Genomic DNA, 22654 nt, shown 5'->3' with positions numbered 1-22654 from the left:
TTGATTGCAGATCTTCTTTGTTGCATTTACTTCCTGCATCGACATTCCTAGATCTCATTTTTTATATTAATTATCATGGATCATTTTTAATCACAGACACTTTATATCAATTTTATTTATTTACATTTCTTTTGTTATATTACTAGCTATTGCAAGGTTATTTGTCTATCTTGTGTTTGGAAGTCTTACGTTGCGCTTGTCATTCTAAAATCTTCACCCGAGATAGTTAAGGAGCCAGCAGCTATCTATTCTCCGTGCTATGTAGACTGCTCACTGTACCAGTATATACACAAGGAGCTTAATTTATAAAGAGTTTAAATACTTTTTGGAAAGATGAATAAGTTGACCCATATCGTTGTCAAATAATAATTGATACTTATTTACACTTAGTTTATCTAAATTTATAAAACATTAAATTGTATCCATTTTATTACTCTACATCTATTCTAATATTGCTCAACTTGTGGGCAAAAAACAAATATATTGTCATATACCGTCGAATAAACATGTTCTTTAACAATATGAGAAATCTCGACGCTACAAGTAATGCTACAAAATTTTTATCTAGAAAAAGGGCAAAGGTTATTGCACTAACAAAACTATATGAGTTAACATGTATTAAAAAATTGCAAGAGTCGGCCTACACTTTCATTGAAATGTCTTGAAATGGTTTAACAAATCACGTTTTAAAAAATAAATAAAGCTGTCATTAATAAAATAAAATTGAATTTTTATAATACTGTATGATTATGTTTATGTTATTGAACAATACTTATGTTAATGATTCGTTATTAATTATAATTTTAATTAAAAATAAATGTTTTAATGAAAATACGTACGTACTGGTGGTATGCGCCGCAGACAATCTAGTACGGGTCACCGATGACCCGCGCCGGCATAAACGCGTTAAAGAAAATATTTAAATAAAATTAGCCGAATCGGTTGAGCCATTGTCGATTTTTGAAGCAATTTTAGGATTAGGCAATTCATTTTTATTAACATGCACTTGTTATATTAAAACAGTAATATACGGAAGAATAGTTTCATCGTTGAAAACGAGGTATGATGTGATGTGATCTGACGTGGAATCGTTTCATGTCTAATGAAGTGCATTCTGGTGTCACAGTTGAGTTGAGACCTATAAGTCCCAGTGAACCAAGAACATTATTTCGATCGAATGAATATTGTCCAATTAGATACGAATAGCATTCCTCCTTTCATCTATTTTTATATTCGTAAATATAAAACCACATGAATATGGTTAAAATTATATTTAAATCGAGTTAAATAAACGGTTTTATTTAGTTCGACCCGTACGGATATTGTTTATTTGGATTAAAATTAGAAATTGAAATTCAAGCACCTTCCTGTTGTCAGATTGATCTGAAATTTGTTACACACATTTAATTTAGATGACAATACAATATAATAAAACCAATAACATTATAAATGTAAGATGGCCGCCGATACGAAATGGCGGATTACATATTTTTCCTTAACCAACATAAAAATGAAGGGCTACACTAGTAAAACACGGTGATTATGTCAAAATTCAAGATGGACGCCGTTCCAATATGGCGGACTAGGTACATATTTTTCCACTACCACCATAATATGGGTATTAAAAAACCGTTTAACTTGAAAGTTTTTTAAATGTATTTTTTTTGTAAGTATAAAGATCACAACTTAGTGAAAAGAGATAAAAATCAGAGTAATGTGTGAATGTAATAAGAATATACACTAATAAATATTAAACTCAGATTCGCTTCAAATTCGTTTTCAAATCCTATGCCACATTGGTTGTCTGGTTATCGGTGTAAAATTTATGAGGGGTGAATGAAAAGCTCGTCAAGTCGTAAGTCTTTCCCAAAGATATCTATGGAGTGCCATAGCAAAATTGATACGCTAAGTGGATTGGCGATCGCAGTATGGTATTATAATACTCAGAGAACGCTGCTGACCATCTGGAAATTTGTTTCGTAAGCAATAGTAATCCTACAGTAGTAATAGTAGTAGTAGTGGTAGTAGTAGTAGTAGTAGTAGTAGTAGTGGTGGTAGTAGTAGTAGTAGTAGTAGTAGTAGTAGTAGTAGTAGTAGTAGTAGTAGTAGTAGTAGTAGTAGTAGTAGTAGTAGTAGTAGTAGTAGTAGTAGTAGTAGTGGTGGTGGTGGTGGTGGTGGTGGTGGTGGTGGTAGTAGTAGTAGTGGTGGTGGTGGTGGTGGTGGTAGTAGCAGCAGCAGCAGCAGCAGCAGCAGCAGCAGCAGCAGCAGCAGCAGCAGCAGCAGCAGCAGCAGCAGCAGCAGCAGCAGCAGCAGCAGCAGCAGCAGCAGTAGTAGTAGTAGTAGTATCCTAGAAATCGAACTCGAGATCTACGGTCGCATGCCTGAGTCCTCTACCACAAGACTACCATAGCTCAATCTATAGCTCATTTGGTGTGAATTAATGTACAACTTATTCAAAAATCAATGATTTCTGAAATAGTTAATAACGTAACGATAATATAAAATATACATTTGTGTGTATGATAAATATTGTAAAAATCGTGTCCGAAAATTTAAAACTATTTATAGTACAGAGAAATAAAGATAGATAAAAAAAACTATTGCTGAAAAGAGATATTAGTAATTGTACCTGATATTGTAGAGTAGAAGAAGGAAATAAATTCCCTCGTCTCCTTTTCTTTCATTCCTCGGACATCATGATGCACGGATTTATGACTTACACACACGGTTAAAATCTGTTTAACCCGCGCTTAGAGTTTTGCTATTATGTTTGCAACATGTTGGCTTCGTTCTTTCCAGCAAGCTATAACTTAGGACTTTTCAGTTAGGAGTGTCTTTGCAAGCATGTATCATCCTAGATTTCGTCATCGCTTAACATCATATCAGGTGAGACAAAGGTCGTACGGTACTCTAAAACCAGGATGTCCAACCACAAAAGGGACAAACTTTATAAAGGTCGTCGGTTGACGTTGGATGCAGGTAGATTTCAACCGTTACTCTTAGAAATTTGTGGGGAAAACCTATGCTCGGCATTGAGCATTTTACGGCTAAAATATTGATGATAATGGTGTACCAGTACACTTAGGCGGTGCATAAATATGCCATATACTTTTTATTTAAACACTTTTTATATAATCTATGTATAAAAATTAACTAAATGCCGAAAGAATTTTCTTCTAGTTAATCGTTTGAGCGAAGAAATAAATTTATAAAAGTCGGTGAAATAAGAAAATATCGTAAAATAGAAGTAAAAAAAACTCAAAATGAGAAGGAAAATTTCAGAGACCGTAAAAAACAAATATAATATAATATATGCATTTAGATATTTACATATACTATTTATATAAATATAATAAATAATAAAATACATTTATCGTGATGATTCCGTCAGCTTATTAAGCAACAGCTTTCGAACCCAACACATCTCATAGTGAGACAACCATATTTAAATAAAAATTCGTTCTATATTTAAAATAATTAGCAATTCTATTAATAATGGCGCCATAATTTATTTGAATAATGATGAAAATAAAATTAATTGTGACATAGACAAACCAAGTGAACGTGAATTTTTTATGCGAATCTCTCGTACGGTTGCGTAATTGTGGTCATTTGAAAAGTTTTAGTGGCTATAACGGGCCTTTTATTCTTCCGCCGAGAGGGCATTGCGTAGATTTACGTGTGACCAAATATCAAGAGGGTGTGGTTGGATTACATTATCTATAATAGTTTATTTCAGGTAAACGTTTGTTTACACGTGAATTATATAATTTATCTTCTTTTACCGTTTATCACTACTTTAAATTTATCTTTAAAAGTTTATGAGTTTCTTATACTAAAGATACACGATTTCTGACAAAATTGTCAATACAACAGACAAATAATAAATCCACAGAGATAGATAGTAAACAGTAATAATTTTTACTGTTGCTAAGAAATTCTTGCAAGACACGAAAACCGCGGGACATGTTTTGACTTGATATTGTCAAATAAAACACTTTAATTTAGGCAAATATCAATCAATTTTAATATTTTTTTCATATAATATTCTTTAAGAATAGTTTCAAGCAATGATGTGGTAAAAAAATAATTAAAATTTGTTAGGGATGTAGCATGTAGGAGCAACAAGGACCCAGTGGAACTTGCAGCTCAAAAACGCTGTGTAGCGGTTTTAGAGATAAAATAACACAATGCTATTGCGCCGCGTAACAGTCAAACCGTTAATATAAAGAAATCTTAATTTTGAAATCGCTTTTCCCTACCTAATTTAGATTCTTACCTTAATTCTGAAACCATTGATTTTATACTGAGTATTGATGTACAATAAAATTCACACTTTTATATTTATAATTAATCATTATCCATTCATTTTGTTGCTTTATAATTTATTTCTTTTAAAAATGCCTCAATGACGAACGTTCCATGCTATCTTGACAACTGTAATATCGTGATTATGAATCCGCACGGTCATTTATTTCTCCGTAGTATTCAACAATTTATAAAATAATGGTATTTAGAAACATAAATCTGCCACCAAACACTCTGTATTAATGACAGATTTTCCGAACTGTTTCTCGCCTGTTAGTGGAAAATGGGCTCAGTAGTCCTTGCTTCGTTAACCATGCTAAAGTAAATTTAAAGGAAAGTATTTGAATGTATGTGATAACGGATGTAAACCTGGTTATAATTTTTTATAATCAGTCAATAAGTATAGCTAATAAGTTTATTAATAGAGAAATGTTTTCAATGTATTTAAAGTCAAAATCTAGTAAATTCTATTAACAAGTAACTAGAGTAACCTGCAATAGCACCTTACGTAACGATGAAAATAACCTTTCCGTAAAAGCAAATCACCTAACAATGCGAAACTGTTCGCGTATTGAATATTTTTTCCATTAACCTTTGCTTCGATAAGAAACACGAGAGAACATTGCATTTTACGTTCATTTATATTAAATCCAGCGAAGTTTCTCAGTACCTAAGGTTGTTTACCTCCACGCCATTAAAGCAGACGTGTTAGATAAAGTAATAGAATCCTGTTTCACTTTGAACGTAAGCTTCTTTAAAAGCATAGACCATTTCGTTCCACGTATCCCTTTACAAAGTAAAATAAATAAAGATGTTGTTATATTTCAAAGAAAATCTAATGAGCCTATTATGATAAAATTACCGACTCGAATCATTCATTACGTTTCAATACGGGCCCATCACGTAACAAAGTAAAAATGCTCTTTAATTTCTCATACATTCAACAATTTAAAATTATTCACATGCCTAAGGTCTTTTACATCACACACAAATATAAAAAAGAATTCTTATTTGGCTTAACTTTATATTAACGTCACGAAGTTCATTATTTCTATTAGTACTTAATATAAATAGGAACTAACTTAACAGCATTGGTATTAAAAGTATCTCATCATTGCGACCACAAAACGGTAGACGCGTCCTTACAATTTTTTCATTTTTTTAATGTGGTTGTAATGAAATAGACGATGGTAGTACACGCCCATCCAAAAGAAACCTGTTCACTCTACTCTTAAAGGCTCCAGAGTTCAACTCATCAGGAAAAATAGACCCAGTTAGGTCGTTTCAAATCTTGGCGACTCTCACCAAAAACGAGCTGTCAAACCGTTTAGTTCATTATACTTCGAGATAAAATATTTGTGAATTGGCAGTGTCGTTCCAGGTTTTTGCACTTGAAAACGCATTTTGTGATTAGTATTGAATTTACTTAGATAATGTACAGCGATCTCAAGCCGGCACAAGGTGGTTTGGCCCCTATTACGAGTAACGACGACATACTTATGGCCTATATCTAGTATTGGGCTTCTATCGACGGATACAACGATGACGATGAATTTTTGGTTTTGTAAAATACAAGTTAACGGGAAATAGATATAAAACCTTCTGAAGATTTTCTAACAAATGAGCTATATATTTAACAAAAAGTTTTAAACTCGACAGAAGAGTAATCTTAGATATATATAGCCACCAGGTTATTAATAGGCAAATACTAATTTGACCAAAGGTACACTCAATTGAACAAATAAACTACTGGCTGACTTTGTTTTGGCATTTGAGTTTTCTTCAGTCGTTGAGCTTCTACAAAGAAGTTTTTACACAATCATTGCTAATCTTAAATAAAGCTTTTATGTCTATTTTTGAAGTTCCCTAAGCTGCTTATCGTATCAATAAAACATTAAATTACAAAGAAATGTCTATTTAAGATATAAAATACATAGCCGTTATCTTTTTTATGATTTATAAAAAAATATTAGGACCTCTGTTTTTAGTCAAGATGAGGTCTACGATGATACAGGCTTGCTTAGAATATACTTATTCACTTGTGATTTGATGACTTCCAAGTTATAGATAACTGTTAATAACAACGCTGATAGATTTCATTCCTTAACTGTATTAATGATAGAAGCAAAAAGCTTAAAGGGATTTTAAATTTTTATGGATGTAGAAAATCGATTCATGTAATTCAATCGCACACTCTTTAAAATTCAGTGTATAAAAGTAAGTATAATTATCTACGGGATATAATTAATTAAATGTTTGTAAGTACTTAGTAAATTGAGCGTTTATAATAGATATTAATTATCCGTAGAAACCTACGGAGAATCGTTACCGGCCATAAAATATTGCCTATGTTTTATGAGGCTTTTTGGCCAATAGGCAATAAAGTATTACGTCATTCTGTTTTTCTAATGTGTGACATATTTTTAATAAGAAAGGACCAATATCTAGCCACCTCCGCACATGCAGTGGTTGTCGTGCATGAAAGTGCACCGCCCGCCAGCCCGCTCGTAAATGCGCATGCGACAGACAATGCAAACTAAACACCGAGTCTAATCTGTGTGTCTAGCACTAATCTGTGTAACAACTCCTGAAGATGCCCCGTGGAGGGGTGAAACACGTGTTGAGTGAATTTACGGTGGCGGTTGTGTAGTTTGCATTGTCTGTCGCATGCGCATTTACGAGCGGGCTGGCGGGCGGTGCACTTTCATGCACGACAACCACTGCATGTGCGGAGGTGGCTAGATATTGGTCCTTTCTTATTTAGGATGGACTTCCGCAATGTAACGCCTGAATCCATTAAATATTTTTAATAGAAATAATCGAGTATTTAGTATAAGTTATTTATAGTACTTTTTATTTATTTATTTTATTGGAGATAAATAGTTACAAAAGGCAGTAAGAAAGTACAAACTTAGAAATATAAAATTAGTAACAATTGTTACCTTATAACTATCCCATTAAGAACATTTATTGATTTAAAGTCAAACAATGACAAAACAAAGAAAAACATTACTAAACAGGAATCAAAGATCCAGCGTATTCTGCAGATCACACCGAAATATTTACGAGTCACAGCAAGCCGTCACGTTCCAATGAGGTTTAAATTGTATTGTGTGTATTCAATAATTTCTAACGAAATGGTCTTTTAAAAGATACGAGAGTGCACGAGACTATATCAATATCACTAATATATGTGTAAGCTTATTAATAAGCTTCACCATAGATTTCCAATAAAATTGGTTGAAATCGGTCTGCATCCAATGACCTCAATAGCTTTTTTATCCAACTTTTGGGTGGACGTTCAACCATGCGCTTGCTGGTTCGCAATCTCTACTCTAGAAACTTAAGGCCTTAACGACAATCTTTTTTTATAATTCCACACTCATATTTTTTAAAAGAACAAAATAAAATTAGAGAAGCCTACCCCGTAATGGACTTCTTAAAGTTGAATTGTTGATTATTATTGATAAGCTACTATTCGTGTATTAAAAGAAACTTTTTTTTTGCAATAAATAGGAAACCATGTGACATACGTAAGATAAAACGAGCCTATTTATAGTGATTTCCAATAAAACAATTACTAAAAATTAAACATAGAAACACAATTCGCAGACATTTTTAAAGGCAGAAAAAAATAGAACTTTTAATGTTACAGCATACTAAATAAATCAAGCTACTGGATTACATTTATCATGCCTTATCTTAAACATTGTGTAAGGACATTTTTACAGTCAACATTATTGTAAATATATCTATCTACCTGAATAAGAACTTTAGACTGTCAAGAGCGAATTGCAGTTTATTTCTAGAAAGTGCTTTAAAAGCTGCATTACTACGATCATTTAAAATTTATTTAAATAGTGAGAAATAACCAAAATATTTCATAGATACCTCCTTAAACCTGCTTGGACTCAGACCCGGTTTATCGTAGCTAGACACTCAATAATTTTTTGCTTTTATTTATGCTACGAGCTACGGTGTAGCAATGTGCTACGAGAAACTTAAATATTTACAGCAAATGTAAATTAAACACGGTATTTGTAAAACTGGCTACAAAATATTAGAAAATAAAATTTAATATCTTTATGTTTTTGAGTTTATTCTGTAATATCATTAAAAATAAAGATAAGAAGTTTGAGGATATATATATTTGTCGTGTTACTTTACTTTATGAGTCCTTGATTATTCAGCAAACGATTGCTACCGAATATGATGGTAAGTACTTTAATATAATAAATGGAAACGACATTCCCCAATGGCATAACGGGTAGCAATAATATCGAATTTCCATATTTTTCCACGCATATTAATTACGACCAGTTAACGTGAGGCGAGGAGACGCATTAGCTTAATTTGTTGCCGGATACCGTTTCGATCATATTAATTTTTCTGATCACGTGGAAACACAGCTATAAAGATAAAAGAAGCGACACGAAATTGTTTTCATAATATTATTACTTCATAGCAACTTTGCGTACTCTTCTATTCTTTATTATATAGCTTCTTCGTTTGATTAAGTACTAAAATATTGAAAAACAAAATAATTTTCTTGTTCTATAATATCTTTTAGACATCCCATAACATTTATGACATAAAATCAACTAATTTCTCTATGTCCTTTCTTTTATCGGACAACAAGATGCACGAATTCTACACTGTTTTCACCAGTCCGCCTTTCAGAGCTTATTCCTTGCAGAGGGCGTCAATGAGCTGAAACGACCACCGGATAAAGAATCGACCTTGTCAAGGTCATCATCAGGCGCTGAATGCAATACGCTTCCATATGAACCTGTGAACATCCTACGACTGAAATGATGCAGATATATATATTTATACTATTATTATGAATGATAGATAATTTATATAGATTATAGGACACTTCGCTCAACTTTATATATCAAGATACAACTCAAATATTTTATATTTAATGGACTTAGTTGTACATTAGTTGAATCGATTAGGGGAACAAGTGAAGGGAAATGTCGATAACAGATGTTAATTAATCGTATGGACTTGCAGATGGCCGCTAACGGTCGCAGCGAATCGAGCCAATAGAATGAAATTGCCCATCCTGCTATTAAGTATTATGTTTTCCCTTGGCTAGGCTATCTGGTAACCTTTTTACGCTCTCAACCTTTGCCCTTATTTCAGCCTAATATAACCGTATATTTACTGCGAAATTTGTACTATTTATACCTTTTTTACCAGTGAATCTAAAAGATAAAATTCTAAATACACAAATTTAAAGACAATGATATAAAAATCATCGTTTATTTTACTATAAACTACACAGTGTATTGTAATTATATACAAAATGATTAGTTATAAATGTAAAAGAGAATATATAACATATTTGCTGTGAATTACTGTATAGTACACCGTATTTTAAAATCAATTGGCTACATAAATGACGTAATGATTGTTGTAGTAAGAAAAAGCGTTTTATAAATTTGAATTACAAGATACGGAAGAAATTATTTTTAGCTTGTCCCAGCAACCTTTGTACTGCTACAAGTTTTTGGCATGTCGCATTTAAATTTAAAAAAATTAATAAATTTCAAAGTGACCATTCACATTTGTACATGAGATTAATTAAATATAAGTGCATAAGCATTTAATATTTTTAGCTGAGAAATAAATTATAACTTCAATACGAATTGAGCTATCCATTTGAGCCGTGGTAGCGCAGCGGTAAAGGACTGAGATTTGCGATCGTAAGGGTTCGATTCCTGAGATTCAGTTTTATATAATTAATACTTTGTTCATTAATTATATGGAATTGCCACTACTTAGAAACAAGTTTCCGGAGGAGAGTCAGTAGCATACTTTTGCATACCATAATACCACACTGTGATCGCCAACTAGTCTGCTAAGCGTGGCGATAATGGTATATATCCCATAGAAATCTTTGGGAGAGGCCTATACTTTGTAATAAGCATCTTTGGGCTCAAACAACGACTTTCAATCATCCTGTATAATTTAGGATATAAAAGGAAACTGTAAATATCTTTTACACTTACATTTACTTTTGTTATAATTAACAATTTCAAAGCGACAATGGATTGACCAAATGAAATACATGCAACACTTCATTGAGACAGCACAGATTTTGCGGATCACCTTTACAAAGAACCTTACAGATGGAGGTAAAGAAATGATAAGTTCCATTATAAATCGTACAAAAAATTTGCCAGCTATTTGCAACTAAAGGTATTAAAATTCAGTACAGTATTTTTTTAGAAATAAATTAGTCTATTAATAAATAGCAACTAGCTTCAATATTTGCTAACCAGATCGACCGGTGAAAAGGCACGCTTTAGCAGAATAAACGGAAAATATTTATTTTTTCATTGCAGTTTTATGTGCGGAATAAAATATACTAAGAGGTTGTGGATTTCCTACTTTAATACCTCGATGGCTACAGCTTAACCTTATGAACTTCTTTCCTTTTTTCAATACATTTAGATCACGGGATATTCACTGAATAAAACACATAGCAATCATTTTTATGTTTTATTATTGATACATCGGCCAAAAATTACAATGCAATTAAAAGGAAAAGCTCCGTTCAGTATTTTTTACGGCATCAAAACAACAAAATTTTACGGAGAATAAAATTTATGAAATTTCTCTCAGTATTTGCTAAATCACCAACCAAACCCGCTGTAATGGTAGCGGAAGATATGTGCGGTACGTCATAGAGTATTTTTATTGTAAAAGGTCGATGACTAAAGAACTGTTACTAAGAAGTAAGATGCGAAGTACAAAATAAGACAAGACATGATATAGGATATCTTTATGTTGATAGGCTGGTGGTTTTAGAACCATGCTTGAAAATAGGATGAATAGAGAAAACAACATAATATCGAAGAATCGGCAAAGTGATGTAAAACATCCTTCTTACTATGTAGTGATTACTTCTGACATATGATCGAAAGTGGTAGGATAAGGAAATCGGAGAACCATATAGGGTTGGATGACGATAAAGTGGTTTATTTGGTTAGCCAAACACCCTTCTTGCTGATAAATCGATGGTCTTGAACAATATCTGAACGTGGTAGGATGAGAAGACTCAAGAGTGGAAGGGAGGATTGATGATCTCAAAATGGTAGAGCAATGCAAAGAGTGAAAGAGGGTCATAGAGGCATAAAGTACTCTTCTTTTTGATGTTCTATGGTCTACGATCTCACAGTCTATGAGGTCTGATGATTTTAGAACTGCTTCTAAAAGTGCTAGGATGCCCAAATAGGCACTAAATAAAAAGATAAAAAGAGAAAGAGATTATTAAAGACGGCCTTAAAAGTGCTAGTATGACAAAAACAATGCACATAATTATAAGAGAAGAAGAGAGAGAGAGATAATATAGGAAGGCCCTAGAAGTGTTAAGATGACAAAACTGTTGCTTTAAATATGATAAAGAGATTATTTTGGAAGGCCTATACCCAGCAACGGATGAATTTATAATAATAATGATACTCAACATAATTTGGAATTAGTTTTGTTTCGTAGTATTAGTTTCACAGGTAGCGCGCCTTCAACAGCCTGAACAATGTATGCAGTTTTTTTCCGTTTAAATTCTTTTTCAGACGACGATGTCGGTTTTATTATGAACTTTTGTAATAAAGCGACCAGTCCAGCTAACGACTCGATTAGACCAAGGCGTTCACCTGAAATTGTAATAATAAATTCAATTAAAGCAACGTAGATAAAATTAACGTGCTTTTGCTATAGAATTAAATAATTATATTGTTTTGTATATTATTTTGACTATTCATAAACTATGTTTTTAAATGCATACCGTTTTGAACATATAAAAACAATTCTACTAAACCATGAGTTTTTTTAATTTAAATAAATTTTATCCTTGCAATGTAAAACAGTATATACGCATTTACATCTAAAATTTTCTTGAGAATTTTTTTACAGAAAAAAACATCAAGTTGAAATAATAACCGATATATATTAAATGTTTAGTGAATAATCAAGGGAAAGGTTTTACATAAACCAACCTGCGTGAAAGTTTTTATTGATAAAAAATTAAATTGAATAAGGCAAAAAGTCTTGTATAATTAAGTACAGATAGGTATATGGCGAAAGACTTACCCAAGCATTTTCTTGGTCCTTCACCGAAAGGTATATAAACATATTTATTTCGTTTTTCAATAGACTCCTGAGAAAACCTTTCAGGTCGGAATTCCGTTGGATTATCATAATATTTGGCATCCATTTGTAAAGATTGTATAGGAATTATTAGTCGTGTACCAGCTTCTATAGTTAAATTTAATTCAGGTATAGTGTAATTTTTTAAGCATATCCTAGTGGTACAGCCACCGGGTGAAAATATTCTCATAGATTCTTTGAAAACCATTTCTAAGTAAGACATCTTTGTTACACTGTCATAGCAAATTTTATTATCATACTTCGATAATACACTGTCAATTTCCTCGTGTACTTTACTTTGTATTTCAGGATGAAAAGCTAGGTTATGTATTGTGCAACTCGTTGCTGTGGCTGCGGTTTCAAATCCTGCTGCGAAAAATATAAACAACTGTGCAGCAGATAGAATAGGACTCATCTCAACTTCGATTTTTTTTGGGAACCCATTTTGATCTTTCATGTCAAGAGAATCTTCTTGAATGATTTTTTTATTCTCTAGCTCAAGTAAGATATCAACAAAATCATTTCTACCTACAGGTTTATTATTTCTCTGTTCACGTACAATTTTCATTATGTCAAGTATAGTTGATTTTATTTCACCATCTGATATTGGAAATTGTTTTAAAAAATTGATTTTAGGAAATAATTGTCTTAGAGCTAGTAGCACCATTTGTTTCTTCGACTTTGTAAATATCATTTCCTTAAGTTTTAAGAATAGAGATTTTTCAACATTTATTGTGTTCATTTCCAGACCAAAGCCACATGCACCTATGAATTCCATAGTGAAACGTACCATTAAGTCGACAGCATTGACATCTTTATCATTCGTTGCCAATTCATGAGCAACGTCTTGAAGTTTATCTGTACATTTCACTATTAGAGGAAACATATTTCGTATTTTATTACTGGTGAACGCTGAAGATAGATTATGACGTAATAGTTTCCACAGATCTCCGTCTATTGAAAATACATTTAACATGAGAGGTTCTATTTTTGGATCTCTTCCTGCTCCACGCCAATGAAAGTTTAGGAAATCTACATTGAGAATATTTTTAATTATCCCTGGATCTCGGATTATAAGTTCAGGAGTACTTCCTCGATAATAACCTATTACTTTCTCATTTTTGTACTTTTCATAGAGCTGGGTAAACTTTTCTGTGTCACTTCTTAATCCAAGTAATACTTCATAGTGATTTCCGAATAATGGTATTGGTAGTTCACATTTTACATTCCTTCTCATCCAGTAAGTATAATTTCTAAGGTATAAAATTAACACGAGTAATATCACTGAAACAAATAACACCAACATACTGTCCACGTTATTTACATATAAGTAAATTTAAATTAAACAAACCTTTTATAGTTTCTTGCCGTTACAAAAAATTATTTGCAGCTGTTCACTCAATTTTAAATTATTCACGTTGTAAATACTATAAATAACTTTTTAATTCAAAGTCTTATAAAATATTTTTGATACAAAAATCGAGGCCACAACTCAAAGAAAGAATTTGAAATTTTCGAGTTTTAAATTTGTCTATATAGGTGCAGTGTGCAGGTCTTTAAGTGTGAATATAAAGCATCCATTTACTGCTTTTTTTTTCGATTCCGCTATTGGGGCTTCTCGTACCCCTATCTTTGGTGGGACAGGGACTTTATTGGCAATTTAATTTTTTCACATAATTTTTTATTTTCTCTCTCTTCTTTCATACTTTACTTTCTCTTTCGGTCCATTATATATCTTTCATGCTACATTTCTGCTTTCTTTCCCTTTTGCTCTGTTCATCTATCAATCTTTCCCTTTTTCTTTTTACATTTTCAATTTACATTTTTATTTTACATTTTTATTACTTATATCCTATAATTATTTTCTATCACAATTTTTGTATCATTTTGGTTCTATTTTGTCTTTTTTATCTATTTATTTACTGTGTTTGATTTTTGTTTATTTTTATCGCACTTTTTGCGATTTTTTTGCCGAGGGATACGAATGACTGTTTATCTTTTCCGCCTATCAGGGAGGCTATTGACTCCTCCCTGATTTTAACGCCAGACCGGCACTCGAATTCGAGCTGGAGTCCCCCGAATACGGGACACTGGGCTCATTTACTGCCTTACACGGTACGCTATAAAATCAATATATTCAGAAATAAAAAATAGCATAATGATAATATAGTGAACAATCGATGGCCGTTGGGACCGAAAGGTTATCGAGTAGCTACCACGAACAGGTAGACTCGGGATGGATATATCCCCCACTAGGTGGATCTACGACATAGACAAAGTCAAGGGTAATCGCTGCGTGCGAGCAGCGCAGGGCCGGTCACCTTGGCGATCTTTGGTGCAGGCCTATGCCTTTCAGTGGGCATCCATCAGCTTAAAAGAAAAAGAGGAAGAATAAAGCCAAAAGCATATTTTGAATTACAAATTACTAATATTAAAATTAATTAAAAAATGCATAGTGTTTAAAAAATAAAATGAAAAAAAAAAAATAAAGTAATACAGAACCTGTAAAACTCAGAAAGGAAAGTCGACGAAAGTGAGGTGAGATATGAACGGAAAAATTAATATGAAGTAGTATAAGTATATGGACGGAATACAAGAAGAAATAATTATTGTCATAATATTCCTGTGTACCCAAGACAGAGGAAGTACAAAAGGCCACCAAAAACGGGGGCTGTAAAAAAGTAAAGTTAACTTCAGTTTACTATTTGTTCTTGCAGACTTTGTAATGACGTCAGTTATAGGTCTTTTCCATTGCAATAGAAAGAAATAATGCAACATATGTTAGAGTCATCTCTTTGTACAGGATGATTTAAAATAGACGCGAAAGCTTTTTTCACTGAATAATAAGCTGTTCATTGAACCCTATAAAACTTTAATACCTATAACAAATCACACTATATATTTAACCACATAATAAAATATCTTTCGGTTAACATTTGCACATAAACGGTAGGCACGCTCATAAAGTTGGTAACAAAACAATGAATATTTGTACAGCTTGAATCGCTGAAAACCATATTAAACAAAACAATTGTTTTAACGAATAATTATATGTACTAAATAAATATACTTTGTTTAGGTCAAATTTAAATTGTATTTAGAGTTGATAGATAAAACGATGAAACTTTAATGGCAGATAATTTTGATTTCGACATAGTTGTATATTCTGGCAGCTTAATAGTTATAAGGAAAACATAATAAATAATATTTAAAATTCTTGTGAACTATTGATTCTTAATCAAATGTTCGCTTAACATGACCATTTTAAATACGGACAAGTGTAGACACATCTGATGTAATAAAATTTAAATACATTCTAAATAAAAAATTATAAAACACATTGATTCTGATACATTTTCCTGCATTCTACGTTTCACATTATTTTTAAACTTATATTTTATGTCACGCTAATACTTAGGATTATTCCATTAGCAAATCTTTATTAATCTACTATGCATTATCTGTACTTAGTTAATATATACGCCTCAAAATTTTCTCAAAACTCAAACCTCTTTTACAATATTATACGAGACTGTTTATCATACATACCTTTCCTATTTATAGTCTGAAAATGTGCTGATTCTTTAGAACTTCTTCTACATGGCATGTACCGAAAACTCTAGGGATTTATAAGGCACATAATTGTTTTCCTATGTTGTTAGGACTGTCTATAATATTTGCTATGACTATCTTGGTCAAAAATTATTATATAAAAACTCAAACGCGTCAATTTATGCTAAAATTGCTCATTTTTTTTTTTGGAAAGAAAAGCGTCAAAAATTCGATTCGTATCGTTCCACAAACACTGTATTCAACTGATTTGGCTTCGTGTCATTTCTGGATATTTAGCAATTTCAAAAGGCCAATGTCGGTACGCCGTTTTGAAACCATTAAGGAGTTAAATTCCGAATTGAAGGTATTGAAGATCTTAAAGGCTATACCAGAAAAAGACTTTTCCAACTGTTTCGTGGAATGAAAAATCTTTGTTAAAAGTGTATATTATTGGACAGGGATTGCTACAAAATTGATCTGGAAGAATAAGTAAATAATTCACATTGTTTAAAGAAATATATAGACAAAACTTACTTTTTGATCACAGTATTATATCATCCGAAAATAAATAATAATAAAATAATGTATTTTTTTATACCATGAATTGATGGAGTGAGTTCCTGAAATTAAATAAAAAATTTTCTTTCAGTGCTATGAAACACACCATATTGTGCGTTATTGTATATAAGTCAGGTTTTTTAAAACCATAAAATATCACGTTACACGTCCAAAAATCGTATTAGTATAAATTCTGTTGCGATTATTAGTAACTGAACCAAAGATTTTTGATTTGCATTAAATGTAGACCATCACTGCTTATTATATATTAATAAAATATGAGAATTTCCATCTAATTAATGTCTGGTGCATGTTCGTTAAATAAAATAATTTCATTAAACTTCACTTAGGGAATTAAAAACGTGTACGCTCTACTATCGGTTTAATCAATTATCAAAAATGATCTTAATAAGTACTTACAACGTAGTTATAACACGAATGTACTTTTTAATTAATTATTTTTAAAACATTAGTACAAAATTCAAAATTAAAATGTTTTAACAATTTATCGCGGGTGTAATAAAGTGTAATAAACTCGTTGAAGGCTTCTTATTTTGTCTTATATATGAAGTCATCTAAATATTATTAAAAAATATATCAAACAGCACCATAAGTGTAAATAAGTTTTTGAGTTACTTTTTATTTTGAATATTTTAATCTCATATAGCAGTGTTAGTTCAGTAGTAGAGGATTCAAATTTGTGATTGTAAGTCGCGGGTTCAATTCCCTGGACGCAATTTTATATAATTTACACTTTATTCATTGGTTATATAGGATTGCGACTGCTCACAAACAAGTTTCCAAATGATGTGCAGCAGCTTCTTGTGTGTACCATAATAACATACTTAGATCACCATTCCGCCTGACAAGCCTGGCAGTTATAGTATATCCTCCTATAGATATTTTTGGCTTAGGCCTATGCCTTGTATTGGGCGCAAAATTGCTAAAAAAGCAGAGTTTCATGTGCGCTTTTTTAAATAATTGTTTTATGTAAATACCGGCTATTTAATTGAACTGAAAATCCGTGGTGATTCGTGTAAAGGAAGTCATTCAACCGTGAATACTACAACTAACATTAATGTTGTTCGATGTATGATAGAGTCTAAAATGCACTCACACACAAAACATAACGTGACACGCATACACACATATATATACACAGATACCATTTCATTCGAAAGAATTTAGAATTATCGTTACAGGTTTTTTTTATTGTGTGTTTTGTTTTCATAATTTAAGTTACTGTAATTGTTTTGTGCAATATACAGTATTACTATTGTTAAATAAAATTTATCTGCAAGTTTGGAGATTCTTTTTCTTTTCGTCAGATGAACTGCCACTGCCAGGTACAGCCATCCTCAAAGAGCTCCTCGATTACCAGTCTTGTTTGGGTTAAGTTTGGGAATTGCAATGAGTCAAATAAAAAATACCATTTAGAAATCAGGTAGCTCAGTGAACCCCTGAGAATGCTGACTCATTTATTGTGGTTGAGTAAAATGAGCTCATACTAGACATAGGTAAATAGCATATTCAGATCAAAGTAAGGTAAAAAAAAATCATTTTATATTTTTAAATATTTTAATATTCTTACTACATAAGATTTTTTTGGATTCTTGTAAAATTTTTACACAGATATATTTCATATAATAATAACATAGTATATAATTATTTTCTTGGTTTCAAAACAATCGGTAGGCCACCTTCAATCGCTTGCACCAAAAATGCGTTACGTTTTACTTTAAAATTTCTTTTGGAATTTGGAGCAGGAACCACTGTAAAGTTTTGCAATATAGCGACTAATCCTGACATAGATTGTATAAGTCCTAGGCGACTTCCTGAAAGAAAAATTTTGGTATTAGTTATCTAAAATAATATTTATTTTGGGATTACAATAGTATACCTCGGTACTGTAGTGTGTCAGGTATATTGGCAAAAGCAAAAGCAATTGATTTCTTTACAATTCAAACCAAGAAGGCTATTACAATACTTTGAAGTATATGAGATTATTCTCAATAGAACTCTAAAGGTAATTACCCAGTAAGATTCACTTCTTTGATACAATTATGTGCGGAAGTATACATTTACACTTAGTACAAACATCATTTTGAAAATTAATTTATTTTATATTTTATACAACCTCTATAGACAAGAATGCTTTAAGTAAAAATTATATCTAACTTATGTTCTTATTAACTTGTTTAATCATTCGTTCATAGCAGCCGATAGATGCCCACTATAGGGCATAGGCTTCCGCCAAATTTCGTCACAATGATCGGTCTTAGGCTACTCGCAGCCATCGAGTTACGGTGAAATGGATTATGTCGTCGGTCAAAGTAGTGGAAGCCTCCCAACGCGGCATTTACGGACTTGTGATTACCACTCTAGAACCTTATGACGTCAACGGCCGTCAACTGTACGAGTGATGGGTGATCATAATCATTTAAAACTTGAAAATCGAAAAAAATATCAGTTGATATCTCTAGACAACGGCAATTTGATACATCTGGAAGTCTACATTTGAAGTGTAAATACTGGAATTTCGTTTCTAGTATTAAATAGAATCAAATTCAAAAAAACACTTACCAATACATTTCCTAGGACCTTCTCCAAATGGTAAATATACGTACTTATGTCGTTTTTTCTCCTCTTCAGGCAAAAATCTTTCCGGTCTAAATTCTGTTGGATTATCATAATACTTAGGATCTAAATGTAAAGCTTGTACAGGAATATTTATAATAACACCTGGATCTATTGTTACATCAGTTCCAGGTATTGAATTTTTCTTCATACATTCCCTAGATAGGTATCCTCCCGGTGAAAATGTTCTTATTGCTTCTTTTATCGTCATTTCTAAGTATAAAAGTTCATTTACAGCATCATAGTTAAGACCGTTATGTTTTTTCAAAGTTTTATCGATCTCATCATGAACTTTACTTTGTACATGTGGGTGGTGAGCAAGTTGATGCAAAGTCCAACTTATAGTGCCCGCAGATGTTTCGAAACCCGCTGCGAAGAATATGAATAATTGTGCTGCGGTGTATTCTTCTGTGAATATCAATTCTGTTTTAACTGGAAAACCTTTCTCATCTGTTCTTGTTAGCGAATCGCCTTCAATAACTCCTGCGTTTTCTAATTCTAATAACAGATCTACAAAATCGTTCCTTTTAATGTTATCTTTCTTCCTTTGCTCACGTATGATTCGCATAATATCCATTATTATAATGCGTATATCATCTCTTGTAATAGATATGTTATTAGCTAACCAATTTTTAGCGAAAAGCTCGCGTACGGCTATGAAAACAAGTTGCCATTTAGTCTTAGTGAAAATCATTTTACCTAATTCAATGAAAAGAGATTTCTCCGTGTTTATTGTGTTCATGTCTATACCGAACCCGCAAGCGCCTATGAATTCTGTCGTATATCGTTCCATTAATTCTCGTCCGCATATCGCTTTGCCGCTCTCCGACAGTTTCAGTGCGACATCCTGTAGTCTCACAGTGCATTTCTTTATCAAAGGGAACATATTTCTTAGTTTAGCGGTTGTAAATGTGGGCGAGAGTGCAGTTCTTAATAGCCGCCAGCAATCTCCTCTTGCATAAAATACATTAAGCATTAACATTCTTTCGTGATCCCTTCCCAGGCCTCTTCCGTGAAAACTCGTAAAGTTCTTGTTTAGTACGTACCTGATTAAATCCGGATCTCGTACTATGAGCACCGGCGTTGTACCACGATAGTATCCAACAATTTTTTCCTTCGAGTACTTTTTATACATTTCCATACCCATTTCTGTTTCTGTTCTCATTCCAAACACATTCTTAATATGATTACCGAATAGCGGTAATGGAATATCATGTTTGACATTTCTCACTTTCCAATACGTATATTTTTTGATATACCAGAATACTGTTAAGAGTAAAGCGATAAAAAATAAAAATAACATTTTGTATTATCGTAACGCAGTTCTTGTTCTACATACGCCTAAATGTAGTGTTTCAATTCACTTTCATATTTTATTAAACGTAAGTCTTTACCTAGTGTTGTACGAAGATATATAAAATTGTTTTTAATTAAATTAAAAAAAAAGTATATATATATATTTTCATTATTTCAACTGCGTAGAGAAGACATATACTAAATGTCATTTAGAAAATATCATTTTCTAAATACGTAGTTAGGAAAGTAGTTTACTACAAAATGTTACATTATTAGAAAAAAATAGTTTAAAAACATAAATGTTAAATCTCATTTCACTGCTTAACTGTTTATTTGTTTTATTTTATACGTTGATGTTTTAAACAGAAAATAGATAACTAATGTAAGAATATCATATTTATTACATTAGTGGGACCTGAAAGTAATGTCGCTTTCTTAAGTTAAATTCAAATGACTATATTTTTAACAAGTTTTTATTTCTAATTAACAACATATCTTACCATACCTTCGTTATCAACAACCTTTTGCCATTTGGTAAAAAAAATTTCAATGCCGGAATAGTAAAAATGAATCAGTTTTTTTTTTTGTAAAATATGTCGACAGAAACAACATTACTTTCCGGTCACCCTAATATATGAAGAAAGCATCTAGCTTCTTCCGATATTATACGCTATGCATATCGGTTACTGATATTTAATTCAGAACAAATTAACATAATTCTAGTAATTATAAGAAATTTTCAATTAAGTTTCACAGATTTTTGGTATATACGACTAAAAACGTAACGATTTCTTGGGAGCCCAAACGTTCAGCGGTTTGTGCAATAACTTGTTTAATGTCGGACTTAGGAACATTTATAATCTAAATCCAAGTTTTAATAACACACAATTAAATTAAATAATATCCAAAAAAACATAAAAAATACAGAAAAAAGTACTACATGAAAGAAATTAGAAAAGAGAAAATGCATTTAATTTTTATGTGTATCTTTGTTCGTGTTTTTGTGTTAACAATAGAATATTTATTTTTAAAAAATAACCTAATTAGCTTGTAAAATAACAAGGCAACTACACCAAAAATTATATTTAAATGCAAAAAATATTCGATACACACATTTACCATCACTAAAATATATCTTAGTCATGGTTAACGAAATACAATTGTGTACACTTGTGTACACTATTGAGAAGTACAGTTGTAATCACAATAGTAACAGACAATGAGTTCGTTATTTTAAAATAAACACTTTTAATGGTCGATGGTAGCAATAAGGTCATGACAGGTCAGAAGACTTCGCAAGAGTTGTTCTGATGTAGGTATAACAAATGATATGAAGATTCGCAGAAGAACAAAGGTCAACAACTTGGCTCATAGAATTGTTCTTCTGAAGTGATAGTTGGCGAGCCTCATTGCTCTTGAAACTGAAGGCCGTTGGAATCGAAATATCCTCGAGTTGGGATCACGGGCCGATAGATGTGGTGTTGGTAAGCCCTCCATTAGGAGGACTGACGATATACACTTAAGGTCGCGGTAAGTCGTAAGTTTAGTGATCCGAGTCCATCGGCTGAAATCAACAAGAATAAGTTACGTTAACAAAAAAATTACATTTAAGTTGCGCATGCAATCTAAGATTACATAGCTCAATATGAACCAGAAGTTCCTAATATTCTATCAAAACCCTTGAGCGTGTTAACACGTTCACTGCGGGCCCAATTTTGAAGAACTTTCAGCTGGTGCGGCTGAGGTCGAATCAGCCTCAAGCTGAACTTCCTAGTAGTGCGGTTGAGGCCTTTTCTGCCTCATGTTCATCAATATTTTTTTACAATATTGAGTCAATGCTTCGCAGACATAAAGAAAGCTATATTTGTCTTTGTCATACCTCATACGGTTGAGTGTAAACAGCCGCCGCACTAGAGAGAAAACACGAGTTTTACGCGCCGCACCAGTGCAAAATTTACCATGAGGCTGAATCGACCTCAAGCCGCAGTGAACGTGTTAAGCAAGAATAATACACCCATTATTCGTCTAAATTCACGCCCTAACAACAAAAGAAAACCAATTAAATATTACATGCGTTAATCGAATTCATTATTGCTTCGCATTTTAACACAATACACCTTACAAGCAGTTATAAAGAGTGATT

At 32.1% G+C, this 22654-nt stretch overlaps 2 protein-coding genes across 2 annotated transcripts; both read right to left on the bottom strand.

The window, feature by feature from the left end:
* Positions 1-11784: 11784 nt before the first annotated feature.
* LOC137929002 (cytochrome P450 6B5-like) lies at positions 11785-13774 on the bottom strand. The gene is made up of 2 exons (XM_068772016.1): positions 12412-13774; positions 11785-11975 (listed from the first exon to the last, which is right to left on the bottom strand). The coding sequence occupies exons 1-2, from the start codon at positions 13772-13774 to the stop codon at positions 11785-11787; spliced, it is 1554 nt and encodes a 517-aa protein (XP_068628117.1).
* Positions 13775-18243: 4469 nt separating this feature from the next.
* Positions 18244-20518, bottom strand: LOC137928873 (cytochrome P450 6B7-like). Its single transcript, XM_068771876.1, has 2 exons — positions 19162-20518; positions 18244-18413 (listed from the first exon to the last, which is right to left on the bottom strand). The coding sequence occupies exons 1-2, from the start codon at positions 20516-20518 to the stop codon at positions 18244-18246; spliced, it is 1527 nt and encodes a 508-aa protein (XP_068627977.1).
* Between the last annotated feature and the right edge of the window lie 2136 nt (positions 20519-22654).

The sequence above is a fragment of the Battus philenor genome, unplaced genomic scaffold, assembly GCF_028537555.1.
Source record: "Battus philenor isolate CCGP_79_NKW_IND1 unplaced genomic scaffold, ilBatPhil1.0.hap1 SCAF_4, whole genome shotgun sequence".
Taxonomy (NCBI): Eukaryota; Metazoa; Arthropoda; class Insecta; order Lepidoptera; family Papilionidae; genus Battus; species Battus philenor.
This window is presented reverse-complemented; position numbering and strand designations above follow the sequence as displayed.